General features: G+C 42.1%; 1 protein-coding gene across 1 annotated transcript in view; it reads right to left on the reverse strand.

Moving 5' to 3' along the window:
• Positions 1-21,819, reverse strand: part of LOC126090234 (ATP-binding cassette sub-family C member Sur) — a gene marked incomplete at its 5' end in the record, with an annotated part of 407,614 nt that extends 385,795 nt beyond the window's left edge. The window contains one exon of the mRNA XM_049906975.1: positions 21,718-21,819. Within this exon, the coding sequence (XP_049762932.1) occupies positions 21,718-21,819 (102 nt within the window). The remainder of the gene's footprint in view (positions 1-21,717) is intronic.
• Between the last annotated feature and the right edge of the window lie 229 nt (positions 21,820-22,048).

Here is a 22,048-nt window from a genome sequence, read left to right on the forward strand (position 1 = left end):
TAAACGACATACCATACTACTGAGAAAGATAAAAATACTAGTCAACTTTTGTAGCAGCAATGTATTCAGTAAAGAACCACAAAATGTAGTTATAAATCCTCGTCAGTTTTAATACATTATATTAAACGTGATGTGAAACAGTAAGAGCCTCTCGATAGTAAAATGCGTTTGTGTGTATGTTTTTCTTTCTTTCTCCTAGGGGTGTATTTAAGAGCTCAAACAACTAAAAATACAGAAATAGCCTGCCAAAGGTTATATTACTTGGAAAGAAGAATAAACAATGTCGTCTGAAAAGTGTTACGGATACGCGGAACCAAAAGCATCCATTAAGTGTGAGCTATACGATCTTCGCTAATGAAAACAGTCAAGTGACTGAAAAGGACTCTGTGTTGTGCTACCGCATCAAGCCATAACGCTGCTTCCCCACCAATCCCAGTGAGATGCACTTTTACTAATAACGATAACAGACATTGCCGCAGAATATGACAACAACGGTGTTATATCGAATTTGCAACATCATATAAAGCTGCCTAGCTGCTGATAAATTATAGGCTGACAACAGTAACAGCAACCATACCGCTACGATAGGTTAAGTTAGGCTACATTTTATAATGTAATGTATAGACATGTTTTGTAAAAGAAGGGCCAGAAGACAGGTGCCCCACCCTCCAGAAAAAAAATTACGGATCTTCCCTCGCCACAAAGACAGACATATCCGTTCAGCATCAGTTTGAACGATGTCAGAATATGTAATGGATATTGACCAGTAAGAAGTGTACCCAGCGTCATACGCGATGAAATCTCGTAACTGTTTCACCATTCGCCGCTGTTCTCCAACCAACTAAATCCACAAGCCGGCTTTCGATTCTGAAAGCTTCCAGTAGTGATGTACCTTCAGTTATCGAGGTTTTTTCTCATGCTACCAGCTAATGTGAAAGTCTACTAAAAACATGTATACAGAAAGTACTCACATATCTCTAAACGTTATCTACATCTACATGGATACTCTGCAAATCACATTTAAGTGCCTGGCAGAGGGTTCATCGAACCACCTTCACAATTCTCTATTATTCCAATCTCATATAGCACGCAGAAAGAATGAACACCTATATCTTTCTGTACGAGCTCTGATTTCCCTTATTTTATCGTGGTGATCGTTCCTCCCTATATAGATCGGTGTCATCAAAATATTTTCGCATTCGGAGGAGAAAATTGGTGACTGAAATTTCGTGAGAAAATTCCGTCGCAACGAAAAACGCTTTTCTTTTAATGATGTCCAGCCCAAATCCTGTATCATTTCTGTGACACTCTCTCCCATATTTCGCAATAATACAAAAAGTGCTGCATTTCTTTGAACTTTTTTGATGTACTCCGTCAGTCTTATCTGGTAAGGATCCCACATGGCGCAGCAGTATTCCAAAAGAAGACCGTCAAGTGTAGTGTAGGCAGTCTCCTTATAGATCTGTTACGGTTTCTAAGTGTCCTGCCAATAAAACGCATGGTTAACCTTCCCCACAATATTTTCTATGTGTTCCTTCCAATTTAAGTTGCTCGTAATTGTAATATCTAAGCATTTAGTTGAATTTACGGCTTTTAGATTAGACTGATTTATCGTGTAACCGAAGTTTAACGAGTTCCTTTTCGCACTCATGTGGATGACCTCACACTTTTCGTTATTTAGGGTCAACCGCCACTTTTCGCATCATTCAGACATCTTTTCTAAATCGTTTTGCGGTTTGGTTTGATCATCTGATGTTTTACAGCAAATTAATAAGTACAAATATCAAACAAATTATTATTTTATCTGTTATGTACGTTGTAGATAACAGGTACCTATTGTAAAGTGATAGCATTAATACGTTTGGTGAGTAACACACATTGTTTGTCAGTAGATGTGTGTTTTATTTTGTAAGTAATTGTTCTTCGTTTTCTCCACTATTCCCCCTTCCATCAAATTTATGTGTGTTGCCACTTCTACCTCAGATCCTGAGTATGCTCTTGATAATAAAGCATCAGGTAATTGCCGAAGGACACAAACACGTAGCGTATCGCTCATATGGTCAAGAAAACATATGTATTAATAATTTTAAATAACTGACTCAAGTCATAAACACAGAGCTACATGTTCTTCACAGTTACGGACAATCAACAGCTATTCTCCACAGAGAGAAATCCTCATACGGGAAAGGAACTTCTGGCATACCGCAGGGAAATATTACAGTAGCATAACTTTTCAAATATATGACACACTGAATAACGTCGGAAGTTGAGTGAGACTTTTCACGGAACATGCTCTAGTATACAGAGAAGTCGCAAAGATACAAAACTGTAACAAAATGCAGGAAGACTTGCAAAGGATCGACGCTTAACGCACGGATTGATGATTGACTCTCAAAATAAACAAGTGTAACGTACTACGCATAAAAGGGCAGAAAGTCATCGAGTAAAATGGAAGTAATATGTGGCACCCCCAACGAAGTGTTATAGGCCCCACGCTGTTCCTGCCCTTCATAAACGATTTAGGAGACAATCTGAGCAGATTACTTAGATTGTTTGCATATTATGTTATCATTTACTGTCTCGTTAAGTCATAAACTGATCAAAACCAGTTGCAAAATTATTTAGAAAAGATATACAATATGTGATCAGAAGTACCCGGACACCTGGCTGAAAATGACTTACAAGTTCGTGGCGCCCTCCATCGGTAATGCTGGAATTCAATATTGTGTTGGCCCACCCCTAGCCACTCTAGCAGGCATGCGTTCAATCAGGTGCTGGAGGTTTCTTGGAGAATGGCAGCCCATTCTTCACGGAGTGCAGCACTGAGGAGAGGTATCGATGTCGGTTGGTGAGGCCTGGCACGAAGTCGGCGTTCCAAAACATTCCAAACGTGTTCTATAGGATTCAGGTCAGGACTTTGTGCAGGCCAGTCCATTACAGGGATGTTATTGTCGTGCAACCACTCCGCCACAGGCCGTGCATTATGAACAGGTGCTCGATCGTGTTGAAAGATGCAGTTGCCAACCCCGAATTGCTCTTCAACAGTGGGAAGCAAGAAGGTGTTTAAAACATCAATGTAGGCCTGTGCTGTGATAGTTACACGCCAAACAACAAGGGGTGCAAGCCCCCTCCATGAAAAACACCACTACACCAGAACACCAACGCCTCCGAATTTTACTGTTGGCATTAAACATGCTGGCAGATGACCTTCACCAGGCATTCGCCATACCCACACCCTGCCATCGGATCGCCACATTGTTCACCGTGATTCGTCACTCCACACAACGTTTTTCCACTGTTCAGTCATCCAATGTTTACGCTCCTTACACCAAGTGGGGCGTCGTTTGGCACTTACCGACGTGATGTGTGCCTTATGAGCAGCCACTCGACCATGAAATCCAAGTTTTCTCACCTCTCACCTAACTGTCATAGTATTTGCAATGGGTCCTGATGCAGTTTCGAATTTACACATTACGAACCTCTTCAACTGTCTGCGGTCTCTGTCAGTAAACAGACGAGGTCGGCCTGTCCGCTTTTGTGCTGTACGTGTCCCTTCGCGTTTCCATTTCATTATCACATCGGAAATAGTGGACCAAGGGATGTTTAGGAGTGTGGAAATCTAGCATACAGACGTATGACACGAGTGACACCCAATCACCTGACCACGTTCGAAGTCCCTGAGTTCCACGGAGCGCCCGATTCCGCTCTTTCATGATGTCTAATGACTACTGAGGTCGCTGATATGGAGTACCTGGCAGCACGTGGCAGCACAGTGCACCTAATACGAAAAACGTGTGTCCGGATACTTTTGATCACATGTGTATTTATGGTGAAAGTGGCGATTGACTCTAAATAATGAAAAGTGTGAAGTGATCGACTTGAGAACTGAAAGGAATCTGCTAAATTTCGATTGTAGAGCAAATCACCGACTGCAGGCTGCCTTCTGCAGCCGCGTCGGTCGCTGTCACCGTGCTCGGAATCGCACCTTAAAGGCCGTAAATTCAACTACATACTTAGGAATTACAATTGCGAATAACTTAAACTGGAACGACCACGTAGATAAAATTGTGGGGAAAGCCAGCTAAAGATTGCCATTTACTGGCAGAACCCTTGAAAATGCGGCAGGTCTACTAAAGAGACTGCTTACACTACGCTTGTCTGCGCTCTTCTGGAGTACTTCTGTGCGGTGTGGAATCCGCATCAGTTACGATTGACGAACCACATCGACAAAGTCCAAAGAAGGGTGGCTCGTTTTGTTTTGCTTAACCGCATAATACAGGAGAAAGTGCCGCGAATTTCTGTGGCAATCATTAAACCAAAGGCGTCTTTCGCTGCGGCAGGACCTTCTCGTGAAATTTCCGCCACCGACTTTGCCCTCAGAGCGCGAAAAGATTTTATTGGCGCCCACCTACATAGGGAGAAATGATCATCGTAATAAAATAAGAGAAATCAGAGCTCGCGCGGAAAGATTTAAGTGTTCGTTTTCCCGTGCGTTTTTCGAGAGTGGAACTGTAGAGAAACAGCTTGAAAGTGGTTCGATGAACCCTCTGTCAGGGACTTAATTGTGAACTGTAGAGTGATCGTGCAAATGTCAATGTATGTGTAGATGTAGAGAAAGGCCCATTGTTGTATGATTGCAGGATTGGAAGATCAACCACTGAAAGCAGCCACTTCCATAAAATATCTAGGAATACACATATGAAAAGATTTAAAGAGAAACGACTCCCAAAACTAACAGAAGGTAAGCCCAAAAATTTCACTGGAAGAATCCTCCAATTATCGTTTTCACCCTTAAGATGTTGATTAGCGAGTCAATCGCTCTTAAAATTACATAGTACAATGGCGATGTAAGTAAACAATGTAAATGTTACTTTATGGTCTCTAGAAATAAAAAGAGAAACAAGAACAGAAAAAGAAACGTGAGAGGGGCCCTAGCGCTGCCTCGGAGGGGCGCGGTAGATGAGTTGTGCGGCGATGGGACGCAGAGCGTGCTTATGGAGGCCAAACAGAAGCGCGTCCTTAATGCGGAAACCGGCGTGAATTGCTGGAGTGGAGTGTTCCCACTTGTGCGAGATTTATGACCTGGATGGCAGGGTCACAGCCACACGTGGCGCGGCTACGCTCTCTCACAGTTCACAGCGCGCGTAGCATTCCTGTTTACGAGCAAACAGCGACAGCGCAGCCTGCGCTACGTCTGATAAAACGGCGATACTGTCGTCTTACGACCTGTTGTAACGCGTTGTTGTCCAAGCTAAACTTCGACTCCGACTTGAGAAGCTTCCAGTTCCTGACCTTGTTAGACTGCGAATTTCCGGTCGATAGTGAGTCGGATACAGTTCCAGCGCTGCTGACCAAGCTTTGCGTCTCCTAGAAATATCTTGGTATCTTGCAGCTTTCCCCCACTTCCCCCCCCCCCTCCCCCGTCTCTTGCTGCCCCAACCACCAATCACCGTCAATGTTTCCGCAGTCACAGAAGGACTTATTATCTTGCATTACTGGTTCAGATGTGATGCGGCTTTCGCTGGCAAAAATCGTATCGTACAACGCTAGAGCAGCCTGCGCTCGGCATTTTAACATCACTGTGGGTTTAGATCATGATGTTGAGTACGTATGATAGGATAAAAAGTTACGAAACCCTAGCCGAACGGCAGTGAAATGTAGAGGCAGACGAGTAATCCACAATTACTACAAAAACCAAAGGGGAGTCATGAATAAAGGCCATCAAAGACAAGTTCCTGAAAATAAGTATATGAGGCAGAGCTGCAATTAATAGCTGTTGTAGCGTAATTTGTATGTCGAGCAAGGAAACAAAAGAATGTTGCAAAAGAGGATTAAAATGGTAAGCGGAGTACACCCTAGTGATAAGGTTCGCCGACAGTGTAGTGTTTCCGGCCTAAATCAGGGACGAGAATGCTGAAGGGAACGGACAAACTACTTCGCACTGAAAGTGGAGTAAGGGCGGACACGGCGAAAACGAAAGTCATGATAGAGCAGAAAATGGAGAAAAGCCGCTTATTAAAGATTAAAAAACGAGAGGAGACGTGGTTCAAGAAGTGCAAGAATTATCCTACGAGGAAGCAAGATTAGACAAGCAGGACGAAGCACGGAGAACATCTGGAGTAGGAGAATAAAGATCTCAAAAGAGGTTTCCCTGTTGCCACTAAAAGACTGGAGCTGAACATTGTGTGGAAGCAAAGCGCGGAAATAGGAAAATCAGGGAAGAAGACACGGCAAAGACTTGAAATCTGTTAAAACAGAAGGATGCAAAATACACTACCGGCCATTAAAATTGCTACACCACGATGACCTGCTACAGACGCGAAATTTAACCGACAGGAAGAAGATGCTGTGATATGCAAATGATAAGCTTTTCAGAGCATTCAAACAAAGTTGGCGCCGGTGGCGACACCTACAACGTGCTGACATGAGGAAAGTTTCCAACCGATTTCTCATACACAAACAGCAGTTAACCAGCGTTGCCTGGTGAAACGTTGTTGTGATGCCTCGTGTAAGGAGGAAATATACGTACCATCACGTTTCCGACTTTGATAAAGGTCGGATTGTAGGCTATCGCGATTGCGGTTTATAGTATCGCGACATTGCTGCTCGCGCTGTTCGAGATCCAATGACTGTTAGCAGAATATGGAATCGGTGGGTTCAGGAGGGTAATACGGAACGCCGTGCTGGATACCAACGGCCTAGTATCACTAGCAGTCGAGATGACCTGTAACGGATCGTGCAGCCACGTCTCGATCCCTGAGTCAACAGATGGAGACGTTTGCAAGACAACAACCATCTGCACGAGCAGTTCGACGATGTTGCAGCAGCATGGACTATCAGCTCGGAGACCATGGCTGCGGTTACCCTTGACACTGCATCACAGACACGAGCGCCTGCGATGGTGTACTCAACGACGAACCTGGGTGCACGAATAACAAAACGTCATTTTTTTTATGAATCCAGGTTCTGTTTACAGCATCATGATGGTCGCGTCCGTGTTTGGCGACATCGCGGTGAACGCACATTGGAAGCGTATATTCGTCATCGCCATACTGGCGTATCACCCGGCGTGATGGTATGGGGTGCCATTGGTTACACGTCTCGGTCACCGCTTGTTCGCACTGACGGCACTTTGAACAGTGGACGTTACATTTCAGATGTGTTACGACCCGTGGCTCTACCCTTCATTCGATCCCTGCAAAACCCTACATTGCAGCAGGATAATGCACGACCGCATGTTGCAGGTCCTGTACGGGCCTTTCTGGATACAGAAAATGTTCGACTGCTGCCCTGGCCAGCACATTCTCCAGATCTCTCACCAATTGAAAACGCCTGTTCAATAGTGGCCGAGCCACTGGCTCGTCACAATACGCCAGTCGCTACTCTTGATGAACTGTGGTATCGTGTTGAAGCTACATGGACAGCTGTACGTGTACACGCCATCCAAGCTCTGTTTGACTCAATGCCCAGGCGTATCAAGGCCGTTATTACGGCCTGAGGTGGTTGTTCTGGGTACTGATTTCTGAGGATGTAAGCACCCAAATTGCGTGAAAATGTAATCACATGTCAGTTCTAGTATAATATATTTGCCCATTGAATACCCGTTTATGATCTGCATTTATTCTTGGTGTAGCAATTTTAATGGCCAGTAATGTATATTCAAATTTAAGTGGGCAGTTAAGTTATGGAGTGAGAGGATGCTAGGAAGAAACAGAGAAGAGAGAAGTCTGTGGGAAATTATTGAATAGAAAGGACAAATTATGGCGAAGATCAGTTTGAATTCCAGAGAAATGGAAGAACAAGCGGTGCGATACTGATCCTACGACTTATGTACGAAGACAGATTGAGGAAAGGCAAACCTACTTTTATAGCTTTTGTGGACTTGGAGAAAGCTTCTCAAAACGTCCACTGGAATACACTCTTTGAAATTCTGAAGGTAACTGTGGTAAAACACAGGAAGCGAAAGGTTATATACAGAGTGTTCCACTATTCATGTTATACACTTCCAGAAGTTGTAGAGGGGACTTAGTAGATCAATGAACCCATATCCGGGAACGTCATCCAACGACGCCACAGAGCGTCAAAGTTATAGGCGCCGGCGCCTGTAAATGTACGTAAATACTGGGTGATTCAGTGATGATGTTATAAACTTTGAAGGACGATTGAGAAGGGAAATGTAGCAATTTCAGGTAAGAGTCCCTCTACCACAAACGAACGAGTTGAAAGTTATAAGTGAAAACCGTTCTGATACCTCTGACAGTGGAGTACACGTACCGGTACTGTTTTTGCTAAGACTGTAGGGTAGGCAACTGTCAGAGGTGGTAACACGTTTACGATGTCATATCCCTGAACTATGTATCGTGCAATGATATAATTCTGCAGGCACATTCGGTGGCATATGTGAAGACTGTCTTGAAAATATGTTGCGAATGGTTTTAGTAGCAACGATGTAATAAATTTAAATGTCATTCGCGATGCAGCAGTTTTTCGTTAATCTCACTGTTTATGACGTCATATCTCCTGAACTATATATCGTACAATGATATAATATTGTAGGTACATTCGGCGACAGATGTGCATACTGCCTGCAAAAGGTGTTGCGAACAGAGTTGGTGGCAAATAAGTAAAAAATTTAAACGTCATACATGACGCGTCAGTTTTTCATGCATTTCAATTTTTATGATGTCATATCGCCTGAATTACGTGTCGTAAAACGATGTAATTTGCAGTTACATTCACTGCTATATGTGCACCCTATATGCAAAACGTGTCGAAAACCGTTAGTAGTAAAGAAGTAACAAATCATAACTTCATGCCTCATGCGGTACTTTCACTACATGAATAGTGGAAAAGTAGTGAGTGATAAACATTTGTCCTTTCATCATTTTGCAGGTGTTGTGAGAGAGAAAAAATTTCGTAAAGGTGTGAAATTATGTGTAAAGTCTGTTGCAAGTCGATAACTGCTCTCATTCTCAAATACTGGGTGAATAGAATTTGGGAATACACGCTTCGTGGGCTACACTTTTTAAACCCCACCCTCACCCCTTTCATAGCTAGGTTGTTCTTACGCCCTGCCCCCCCCCCCCCCCCCCCCACGGTGATTGTTGCCTGATAGTAAGGTATTTGTGTACCAAATTTGGTTGAAGTAAGTCCATTGTTCTAGAAGATGTGGAACATACATACACACACACATGCCACACATGCACAGATACATTTGTGTGTGTGTGTGTGTGTGTGTGTGTGTGTGTGTGTGTGTGTGTGTGTGTGTGTGTGATCTACATCTCCTAAAACAATGGACTTACTTCATGCATATATATATATATATATATATATATATATATATATATATATATATATATAAGTGTGGGGGGGGCATGTGTATGTGTATTTATGTTCCATATCTCCTAAAACAATGGACCTACTTCAAACAAATTTGGTACACAAGTAACTTACCGTCAGGCTACAATCGCCGAGGGGTGAGGGGGCGGGACATAAGAACGACCTATATACAGTATATAAAAAGCGCCAAGAAACTGGTATTGGCATGAGTATTTAAATACAAAGATAAGTAAACAGGTAGAATACGACGCTGCGGTCTGCAACAACAAGTGTCAGGTGCAGTTGTTAGATCGGTTACTGCTGCTACAATGGCAGGTTAAGAGTTAAGTGAGTTTGAACGTGGTGTTATAGTCGGCGCACGAGCGATAAGACAGCATCTCCGAGGTAGCGGTGAAGTGGGGATTTTCCCGTAAGAACATTTGACGAGTGTGCCGTGATTATCAGGGATCAAATAAAAACATCAAACTCTCCGACATCGTTGACGCCGGAAAACGATCCTGCAAGAGCGGGAACAAAGACGACGGAAGAGAGTCGTTCAACGTGGCATAAGTGCAACTCTTCTGCAAATTGCTGCAGATTTCAACGCTGGGCCATCAGCAAGTGTCAGTGTTCAAACTATTCAACGAAACACGATGATATGGGCTTTCGGAGCCGAAGACCCACTCGTGCACCCTTGATGACTGCACGACACAAAGCTTCACACCTCGCCGCGCGTTGTAGCCGCGCGGTCTGGGCGTCTTTTCACGGTTCGCGCGGCTCCCCTCATCGAAGGTTCGAGTCCTCCCTCGGGCATGGGTGTGTGTGTTGTCCTTAGCATAAGTTAAGTTAGATTAAGTAGTGTCTAAGCTTATGGAGTTTTGACTTCAGTAGTTTGGTCCCATAAGATCTTACCACAAATTTCGAAAATTTACACCTCGCCTGGGTCGGTCAATACCGACATTGGACTGTTGATGATTGGAAACATGTTACTTGGTCGGGCGAGTCTCGTTTCAAACCGTATCGAGCGGATGGTCGGGTACGGGTATGGAGACAACCACGTAAATCCATGGACCCTGCATGTCAGCAGGGGAATGTTCAAGCTGTTGGAGGCTCTGTAATGGTGTGGTCCGTGTGCGGATGGAGTGATATGGGATTCCTGATACGCCTAGATAAGACTCTGACAGGTGACACGTACGTAAGCGTCCTGTCTGATCACCTGTATCCATTCACGTCCAATGTGAATTCCAATGGACTTGGGTAATTCCGGCAGGACAATGCGACACCGCACGTGTCCAGAATCGCTACAGAAAGGCTTCAGAAACACTCTTCTGAGTTTAAACACCTAACTCCCCAGACATGAACTACTGAGCATATCTGGGATGCCTTGCAACGTGCTGTTCAGAAGAGATCTCCACCCCGTCGTACTCTTACGGATTTGTGGACAGCTCTGCAGGATTCATGGTGTGAATTCCCTCTAGCACTACTTCTGATATTAGTCGAGTCCATGCCACGTCGTGTTGCGGCACTTCTGCGTACTTTCAGGAGCCCTACATGATATTAGACATGAGTACCAGTTTCTTTAGCTCTTCAGTATATATATACAGGGTGTTTCACGAAGATATGCAAATATTTTAATATTTTATTCTACAAGTAAAAATAAAGAAAAAAGTTCATACAAACATAGATCCGCAAATGTTTAGTTAAGGAGTTACGGCTAACAAAAGATTTTGCCTGAAGTTTACCAACTTAGCTAATATGAAGCGATTGCAGAACTGTACAAGGTTAAAGTGAAGCACGACTTCCATTTATTTTGTTATTGGTCTGGTGAATCGAATAAAACATGTCCCAAGCGTGTATCTGCAGTAGTTTTCCAGAACATCCAGAGAAGTAAAGATTATTATATAAGTAAATTTACTTTCCATTAAAAATGTATAAACGTTTATGTCATGTCGGCAACCGTTAGTGAGTTGTTTCAGTCGTTTCCTAACCTTGAAACGAATTAGTTTTCCGTATTTTTCTGTGAAAGAACATAATAACAACAGTGTATTTAAGTGAAACCACAGAGTAACTGTTGTTTTTTACGGTTTAACATGAATTCATGTGTGCTATGGTATTAATAAAAGCTGATTATCTGACACATTCATACAGTTACAATTAACGTTATTACCATCATTTTTCCAAAATTAAATTCTCTACAACTTCTGTCGAATTCTTTGTGTAATTATCTGGAATTTAAAAAACAAACTGGGCCAAGTAGTTAATAAATTAAAAATTTAACGAAATTATTGCACTTCTTTGCTTCTGTGGATCTTCTGGAAAATGGATCTTCTGGAAGACTACTGCAGATACACGACTGGGACATGTTTTATTAGATTCACCAGACCAACAACAACAAAATAAACGTAAATCGTGCTTTACTTTAACCTCGTACAGTTTTGCGATCGCTTCATATCAGCGAAGTTGCTAAATTTAGGGCAAAACCTTTTATTATATATATAAATGGTGTCCCATTTATCTTGACCCTCTAAAAACTGTTTGTCCAGGTTTCGAGCAAATGTTCTTTAGCCGTCAGGGGGACATCAATCAGCATGATTGCCTTTGTTGCAGCTTTCTTTTTTACAAAGATATGAACAGCAGTATGACTTTTTTGAATGGCACTTTGTATTTTGTATTCGGTAATTTATTTCCTCTCCTAAAGACCTATTCAAAAATATAGCACAGTCATCCATTCACTGAAACACAACGTTATTACTTACACAAAACAACACTGACTTTGAACCTAGCATCACAAAGTCGTCCACTTGCTGGAGTTGTCAGAAAACAAATGAAAACCAAGTAAAATCATAACACAAACTTGACTTTGATTCTACTATTGCCAAGGAGTAGAACATTCAAAGGTGCTCAAAGTGGTGACCCTGGACACCGATACACTGGTGCACCCGTCGAATGAAAGAATTATTTACTGCTTCCAGTGTTGCCTGCTGAAGAGAATTACAAGCAAGCACGATACGTTCCTGCATGTCCTCTGGAGTTGTTGGAATATCACGATAGACAACGTCTTTAATGCATCCCCATGGAAAAAAGTCCAGAGGATTTACATCAGGAGACCTAGCAGGCCAAGCAACTGTTCCTCCTCGACCAATCCACCAATCCACCAATCCATCTGGCGGATACCTTCGGTTCAGAACACGACGTGCACGCAAGGCATTGTGTGCTGGACATCCACCGTGTTGATACCACATAAGCATTCTGGTTCTTAGCGGCACTTCATCGCGTCACGTCGCTAGCGCAAGAAAGCGTACTGAATATTGTTACGGACCAGTCTGTTGGTATAACAAATGTGTTACGGCCTTCCTCTCCGTAAGCACCAATCACGAGTTCGGCGCTGCTGACAGCTTCCAACGCAGATGGGAAGGACTGGGGAGGGGGGAAGGGGGGGGGGGTCTTCTGCGTCAACTTGGGCCAGGGCACCAGCGTTCCTAACACTTCAGCGGAGCCACGGGGCCTACATGCACGGCCAACACCTTCTAACATGCAGGTCTCCCAGCCAAGACGAGTAGGCCATGTGACGTCACTTCCACTAGGCCAATGGTGGAAAGACAGATTTTGTTACAACTAGCGCTGCTGGTGGCCAAAACTGGATCTAATAGCCATACCAACCATGCAACAAAAGGCACCGGTAGAATACATTGTTTGTTTATGCGATAAGAAATCTGCACCTTGAGATGCTGTGCTTAATTTGTGTGGATTTACCTTTATAAGCAATTCGAAATTCTGTGTTTATGTTGGCCAACCTACCCGGGAAACAAAACTTGTGTTCTGTTTCCTTTCAAAGTATAGTGGTTGATTCGTCGAAATTACATCTCCGTTTAACTCTGAGATTTGATTTAATCGTTCGAAATGGTGAATAAGTGTTGTGTTCCACGTTGCAGAGGAAATTACGAAAATGGGCCAAGAGTAGCGGTGTTTTCTTTTCCTAAAAGCACTGAACTACAGCAGAAATGGATATCTGCAATACATCGTGAAAATTGTCAGGTTACACAGAATTCGAAAGTAGCTCAGGTTCCTTACAATTCAGTTAGATTGTCTCGGGGTGTGTGTTCTTTAATTTAGAGAGGGGGAGCAACTAATCACATATTTAAGTAGCACGCTCTTTAGATGTTTATTAACAACGTGAATTCGATTGATTTGATGCCCTTCTCTAGAAGATCAACTACATTACTGACTCACTGGAAAACTGATTTACTTATGCAAGAATAGCTTTAGCCTTTTAACCTGAAATACCGAGTGAACAATAATCGATTTAATGTGAAGATAACTGACACTAATCCCATGTGTTAGCATTAGTTCCCCTCGGGATTATTACATGTAGCTGATAAAACATTTGAGTAAAAATCTCTCGGTGTACATGCCGCGTCAATTCAGGATAAAACTCCAAGCTTTCGACCACTACCTCCATGGTATTCCAGCCAATCAGGAGCTATCCTTTGCATATAAAAGTGGGAACCTCGCTAGTTCACGACAGTCAGTGTTAGTCCTGACGACGACCATGGCGGTAGTGGTCGAAAGCTTGGAGTTTTATCCTGAATTGACGCGGCATGTACACCGAGAGATTTTTACTCAAGAAATACGTCGCGAAAGACTGCGTAGCCACATGATTTTCTCATTATTTCAAGGTCTGCGAGCTCCACTTCACTGAAGACCTCATTCCGAAACATAGTGAATATTTCGACAGTTCCACAGGGAAGAAATATTCTGTGCCACTTCCAAAACCTCGCCTTAAAACAGGAGCCGTACCATCCATTCTGCCTAACTGTCCGAAGTATCTTTCGTCAGCTTCTTCTTCGAGGGAAAGTGGAGATGAGAGACGAAAGCGTCTTGAAAATAGAGACTTAGAAATAGCTATTGCAGCGAGTGTAGCAACTCATGCTCAGTATGAACAGGAAAGACATTTTGCGGACTTTAATGGTTTTGTTAAGTGTTTAGTGGGTATCAAGCTGCCTAATGACTGGCATCTGATAAAGTCAGTAAGTTCCATAACTTTTGTTCTTATAGATGTCAAAGATATTCCTACACTTTTGTGTTCTTTTGTGGTAACTACTGACCTGAGTATGTCTTTATATGAAGGTAAAAGTGTAATCTCAAAACTTGGTACAAGAAAGTTCCCTTTAACTATAAACCATTTAAATAACCTAATTAACATTATTGATAACTTGGAGAACTTTACTAGGAAAAACAATGGTAGCACTGGAAAAGACCATTTGCTATTCGTTACTAATTATTTGAAAAACATGGCAAAACATTTTGATGAGAGTGAAAGTAACAAAACAAATTTTTTATGTTATCAATTGAATCTAATGGAAGAGCCATTACAGATACTCAACAGACTGTATTATATTTTGTAGTATTCTATTTTCAATATCACCACATGCTTATAAGTTTATAAGAAGTACACAGTATCTTGTGCTACCTCATCCGAATACCCTGCATAAAATCTGTTCACATTTTCAAACAAACCCAGCAGCTGAGCAGCTAGGTGGCAATTTTCTGATGTATATAAAACAGAAATTCCAGTTTCTTTGTGAATCAGATCATGTTGTTTCACTAATGTTAGATGAAATACACTTGAAGCCTTATTTAGTCTTCACAGGAGGTAACATTTTGGGTGCTGCATTCAATTCTAAAAATACGGTAACTAGTGCTCAGGTTTTTTATGATACAGAGTTTGTTGTCTTCATATAAAGATGTAGTCCACATTCTTCCAGTAAAAAATATAAATGGTGAAGGACTTTTCACTTTAATAAAGAAAACAATTTCCAGACTGCAGGCAATAGGTTTTGCGGTAGTCTGTTTTGTTAGTGACAACAATTCAGTTAACAGAAGGGCAATGTCATTCTTTGCTTCCCCTCCTCAACTGTCAGTTGTGTACAAACACCCCTGTGATGACACTGATCCTCTTTTTTATGTTTTAGATTCTGTTCACATTTTAAAATGTGTCAGAAACAATTGGATTAATAAAAAAAGATCCTGATCAGACAATTATGTACCCCCAGTTTGAAACAGATTCAGAAAATACACAGCTATGTATGACCAGATTCTCTTCAGTTAAAAAATTTCATGACATAGAGTGTACACTGATAGTAAAAGTTGCCAATAAGCTTAATTTAAAGTCTCTTTTTCCAAGTAACCTGGAGCGACAAAATATCAAACTTGTACTTAATGTTTTCAGTGAGATGACTGTCCAAGGTTTGCTAGCCTTGGGAGAACATCATCATATTGAAAGTTTTGAAAGCACTGCTAAATTCATTAAATTAATTTGTACATGGTGGAACATTGTTAATGTTAGCTCACCGGGTATAGATATCCGTTTCAAGGATGCAATGCTGAAACTAGTCTCGAGCACAAGTAATGAAAATATCAGATATTTAGAAAGATTTCTATCATGGCTGGATAAATGGAAACATATTGCTGATAGTACATTTGGATTATCCAGTGATACACATATGGCCATATCACATACCACTCATGCCATTCTAGAACTGACCAAGTATTTCACTGAGGAGCTGAATTTTAAATATCTTTTGCCAGGTAAGGTTCAGACAGATGCTCTAAAAGCAAGATTTGGAAAATATTGAACAATGGCAGGATCTCAGTATTTGGTATCTTTGAGACAGGTATTTGAAATTGAATCCAAGCTAAGAATTCAGACTCTGCTTTCCTTGAAAATTTCATCCTCTGCTCTTGGCGAAGTTGGCATAGATTTAGATTCTTTTGAAAGTGATTGTGTAGATGATATTACCTTACCACCACCATCAAACTTTGAGAGCATAATGGATTTCAGTGAAGAACAAGTTCAGTCTGTTCAGGAATACTTGCCTGTTTTCACATACTTGTCAGGATACTGTGCCAGAGCTGTTCTTAAGAAGCTGAGGTGTGAAACATGTAAAACATACTTAGTGCTTGATAAAACATTATCAGTAATAGAAAGTGATGAAAGCTATGAACTTATAAGAAAGGTAGATAGAGGTGGATTGTATTGCCCTAATAATGAGGTCATTAATGCTGTTATTTTCACTTATTTGATTGTTAAAAACTTGGTGTCTGGAGAACATGAGCTCTCCTTCATGAGATGTACATCCTAAAGAAATCTAGTTATAAGATTAGCTGTTGATGTAATTAAAATGGAAGACTTTTTCCTAAGGGTGTTTTCTTGTAGTCAGGTAGATCACACTAATGACAAAATTCTTCAGTCTGTAGTAAGAGTAGCATGTAATATATTTCTCAATAATTATGTTAAAAAAATTAATGACAGCCATATTGGCAGTAAAATGAAAAAGAGAAAACTGTCAACTGTAAAGTAGTTTAGAATAAATTTTGTGACAGGTTAACAAACATTTACATTTGTCATTCTCTCCTAATTCCTACTTTTCTCTACTTGATGTGTGTAGCTGCATTGCTTAAAATGAATGTGCATAAAATTAGGCCTATATTCTATTTACAATGATGTCATATCATTATCAAGAATATTCTGTTACATATTTGAGAGTTTTGATGAGAGAGACAGACAAAGGTGTCAAACTTACAAAATCCCTGATTTTGCTTTGTGGGTTAAAGGTTAGAGTAGATTCAGTTTTTGTACTGTATACTCAAAAATGATATGAGTCTCATTGGTGTGGGACATGTCAGAAGATATAACATAAAAACATAGGACACTTTAATATAATACTCACTTCCCTGATCATTTCGCCAGTACTTTACAGTAAACTGAAACTGCTAATATCTACAGAATGTACACAGTCAGAACGAAACATAATTATACACTTTTATTAAACATATCATACACAAATTACCTAATCTTGACTGTTGTGGCCAAGTGCTATCAGAACTTCAATCTAACAGACATTTTTACTTCAGCTGTTCTAACAGTCCCTGTTAAAGAAATTCATCTGTAGAGTACAAAAGGAGTTACCTACCAAGAAGCTTTTCAACCTGTGCTTTATCTTAAATCAAGTTTTTAATGGTTGCTGGTAATTTATTGAAAATGTGTATTCCTGAATATTGGACCAAGGTAAGTGATTTTAGGTCTTTATGTAGATTGTTCTTATTGTTCTTATTCCTACTAGTGGTACTATGTATTGAGCTATTGGTTGGAAGTAGAGACATATTGTTTGCAACAAATTCCATTAAGGAATAAATATACTGAGAAGCAGTGGTTAGAATACCCAGTTCTTTGAGTAGATTTATACATTATGTTCTTGAATTTACACCACAAATGAGTCTTATTTCACGCTTTTGCATTGGCTAAATGAGCGTTTGTAATTAAACTTCTAACTGTAACAATATCTCCAATATCTATGGGATCATTGATGAGCCATTCATACCACAGTGAATTACATTTTTGTCCCAGTAATAAACTTATTATCACTACAATAATTTCGTCATCCTGTCTGTTAACTGTTAGTGTCATTTACTGACTAATGGATCTAGGTTTCTGTAACGACGTTTTTCTTAACAAGTAAGTCAGATTTTGCACACGATTTTAAACACAACAGGAGATCACACTGTGCTGTAATCAGTGTGCCTCATTGCGCGCGATATCATACAAGGGCGGCAGAGTTTCTCTGTAAAGGGCAAATTTAACGATCAGTGAATTTGTTATGGTTTCACGAAAGCGCACAGGCTGTCTTGCAGCGGCAGAAGGTGTTAGCCTAGCACTGATGACGTCATAGTTCCGCCGTGAGGCCTGTGTATCAGAAGGTGTTGGCACGGCACGCTAGGGTCGGCGTAATTTTCGACCACACGACAACCGGCATCGCGGTTCAGAGAGCAAAGGCGAGCCACAGTTACGGGAGGGGATCGAAGACCTCCTAGGCCGTTGTGTGTAAGCCACATACACACGCGCTACCTTCTTCAAGTGCAGAGGGTGAAGACGTAGCATCCATTTCGTAAGCGCTCACGGCGCACCCGGACAAGCAGCGGCAGAGGACCTCCGTAGCATCGCTAAGAGAAAAATGTACTTGCAGAAATAAATGGTTTAAAGTCGCTCTTCTTTTACTGCGGCCACCGACGTACTCAGGTAAGCACCTCCTTTTCCCTGAGGAACCGGCAAGTGGCGAACTGGGAGAGTGCCTCCTGACACACCATCCATCTGTCTTGCCTCCCAATAGTTGCCACCTGCAGTTAGGTGGAAATGGTATTTTTCATGTAAAATGTCGTGTGACTAAGGCCTCCCGTCGGGTAGACCATTCGCCGGGTGCAAGCAAGTCTTTCGACTTGACGCCACTTCGGCGACTTGCGCGTCGGTGGGCATGAAATGATGATTAGGACAATACAACACCCCGTCCCTGAGTGGAGTAAATCTCCGAGCCAGGCTAGAATCGAACCCGGGCCCTTAGGATTGACATTCTGTCGCGCTGATCACTCAGCTACCGGGGGCGGGCATTTTTCATGTAATAAAGTTTATTAACCTATTTCTTTGGGTTTAAGATTTAATTATTTTTAACTGTTTTTAGATTTATCAGGTGTTGTTGTTATTGTTAGATGTATTTGTCCTTAACAATTTGTTTTAAAGTTTTGAATAGCTTATTCTTCTGTTGCTCATACAAGAATGGCTATTGGTAGTTTAATGACTAAAAATTGATGGGCTTGTTTGGGTTTTCTTTCTTCGATAATTATTCATGGTTTACGTTCTTCTGGTTTATTTTGCTTGTCAAATGTTATTTATGAACCTTTAAGCTTTCATTGTTGTTCCTGTCGTTACATCGATAAGAAAGGTTTGTAAAATAGTAGAGAGTATTATTGATATACGATGGCTTAATTTAATAAAATTAATATTTATTACATTTGATAATGTTATAATTCTTATTTTTATATTTCAGGGTGTAGTTTATTAAAATACTGGTTTTGAGGATCGAGTATAAGAAACTTAACCTACCGCTTAAGTTTTAGATGTGGGCTATGCTGCAGAACTTTCGCTTGAAATCCCTTGTGCATCCTCCATACAGTCTCTGTGTCTCCCGATGATATTTCGACATTTTTGGAGCCACAAAGATAGTTATAGTCTTGTTTTATGTCATATAAGCTAAAGGGCGACACATTAGATATTGTTTGAATAGGTGAGAGATTGCAGGGCACTCTCACTTCGGATTCGGTGCTATGCCACTTCATGTTCCTAGGGAAGATGATCTTTATTACGATTTGACTTCATACATCCTTCTAGGGAAGGAATAACGGTAAACTTTACCTGTATTCAAAGGAACAGGGTGCCATTTTAAACGACTGCAGTAAAACCACGGTGACGGTGGGCTGAGGGAAGCGCGTTTTTTCTGCGGAACCTGGGTGTAAACATTTCCGGACGGCCGAGTTCTGCGGTCTCATTGTGCAGACACGTTGGTTGGCGCCAGTCGGTCGGCACCCGCGTCCAGGTAGACTGACTAGCGCCGAGAAGTCGCTGCTGCAATGGCCAGCGCATTGTAGACAGGCAATAAAGCAGAGGATGGGCCCTTGTTAGGCAGGAAGCCGACGAGACAACTGTGAGCGTTCTGCGAATTTCCGTGGGACAGATCACTGGCGCCCAGTCGTCCAGACCCTGTTACAAAACATATTTGTGAAAGAACAAGGGTTTTAGCCAGTTTATGGCCGTTCTTTGGAAACTTCGAAATGGATGCAACAGAGGAGATAACAAGCTTTTCATGGTGGGGTGTGGTTCCATCCTGGTCATGTTGTTAGCAAAAGACACTGCGTAAACACATGGGAAAGAGGCTGCGAAGCTGAATCTTTTTTTCCTTTTCTCCCAATTAACTTTAAAGTCTCTGATTGGTCAAATCGGTTTATTCAGAGCAAGGAGCGCTCTCCGAGCTTCGAATGCCACGCTCCAGCTCGTGATTGGCTTGTGCTAAAGTGGGGAAAGTGTAAGATGTAAATGGGCTTTTGCTACTTGGCTGAGGAGGAAAGCGGACAGAAAGAGAAGATCACTCTTGTACTGGCGCTTCGCTAATAAAGAACTGCAGGTCTCTACCTAAACAATGAGACTTATGTCCTTTGCTAGTGTGCCACTTAGAGCCGGTGCCAGTCACCTTCTGAACCATAAGAGGTACTGCTTCTAGCAACATGCACACAACTAGTGATGCGTGGGTGTACTAACTTGTCTTGAGTCGGCTGTCTAAACATTTGACATATTCCATCACACATAGTCGTGGAACGGAGTCGAATTGGTTTGGCAGACCAGCAAATGGGTCCACCTGCACACTGGAATCCACCGGGTTTCAGAGGCTCATAGGGAAGTACTTGCATTCCGAATTAACCGAACGCGAGACCGGGTACTTGGATTTTTTGGGGCGCACGCCATTAATAAGAGATTGTGGCCATCCATGACTTCAATCGCCGAACGCATCATGGTGTGCCGCCTTGAATAGCAGAGGATAAAGTATTCGCTGTCATGGCATAGGGCTCCAATATATGTTTCTCAGCACCCTGTTCTTTGGAAACATATTTTTCTTTTTTTGAATAGTGGAGTATAGATCCTTGATGGTGACGTAGTTTTTGTGCCATAATCCGGATTCATGTGTATAAAGTCAGATAAGGTGATTAGTGTTCTGGTTAGTGTCGTGTGTCGATCCCCAGCTGATCACTTTGTCCACCATAGACCCCATCTTAGTGAAAGCGGTTGTCAAATGTAAATGTTTGTGTGACGGTTTTTTAGTCATTTTTTTTGTCTTGTGATGTTAAGAATGAATAAATCTATTGTCATTTAGATCACAACTTATCCCTGTGTACTGATTAACAGTACCTTGGCATTTTTATTAAAGTCCAGATCATAAAAGAAAGTGGTAACCTTGCATAGGTCAACACTGGGAACAGTCTCACTTGCCATATATTTAGAAATACGAGGGCTATCCACAAAGTACATTACGTTTTGGAATTAAAAATAAATAAAGTATTGGAATTTTTATTTATTATATACAGATGAAAGCCACACTTAAATACTACTTTTCTACATAGTTGCCATTTAAATTAAGGCACTTATCGTAGCGATGGACGAGCTTGGAAATTCCTTCGTCGTAAAATTCGGCCGCCTGCGCGTTCAACCTCTTCTTGAAGCTGTGCGTCGTCATCAAAACGCTGCATAGCCAACCACTTCTTCATTGCTGGGAATAAGTGGAAGTACAGACCTACCTGGAGCGTTGTACAATGGAATAACATTGTTCGAGGTAAATATCAGTGGGAAGTGGAAATCTGAATTTTCAACGGCGCTCATCGCAAGATGCATCACTGGTGGGAGGCACGTTTGTCACATCTAGGATGTGGTCATAACAATATGTAAGCTTTCGATGCAGCTCGAATAGATCTGTTGAATACAGTGGCTTTAAGTTGTAGATTGTGCAGAGACATATGAGTTACCTGTGCGTAGGCGAGGAGGAGGGCGAAGGCAGCGGCGAGGGCGGAGCTGGCGGGCCGCACGTGCAGAAGGCCGAGGCCGGCGCCGGCCCAGCAGGTGGCGCCAGCGGCGGCGCGCGCAGCCCCGTACACCAGCAGCAGGCCGGCGGGCAGGCAGCGCGGCGCGCGGGGCGCCCCCGCCTGCAGGGCTGCCAACTGCAGCAGCGCCGCCCCAGACGCCAGTAGCGCGTGTGGGAGCCGCGGGCATCGCGACCCCGCAGCAGACAGCGAAGCTTCTCCCAGGGAGACCAACTCGCTTAGCGCCAGGCACAGCCAGCACACCGACCACCTACGC

Source organism: Schistocerca cancellata, chromosome 1, assembly GCF_023864275.1.
Source record: "Schistocerca cancellata isolate TAMUIC-IGC-003103 chromosome 1, iqSchCanc2.1, whole genome shotgun sequence".
In the NCBI taxonomy this organism is placed as follows: Eukaryota; Metazoa; Arthropoda; class Insecta; order Orthoptera; family Acrididae; genus Schistocerca; species Schistocerca cancellata.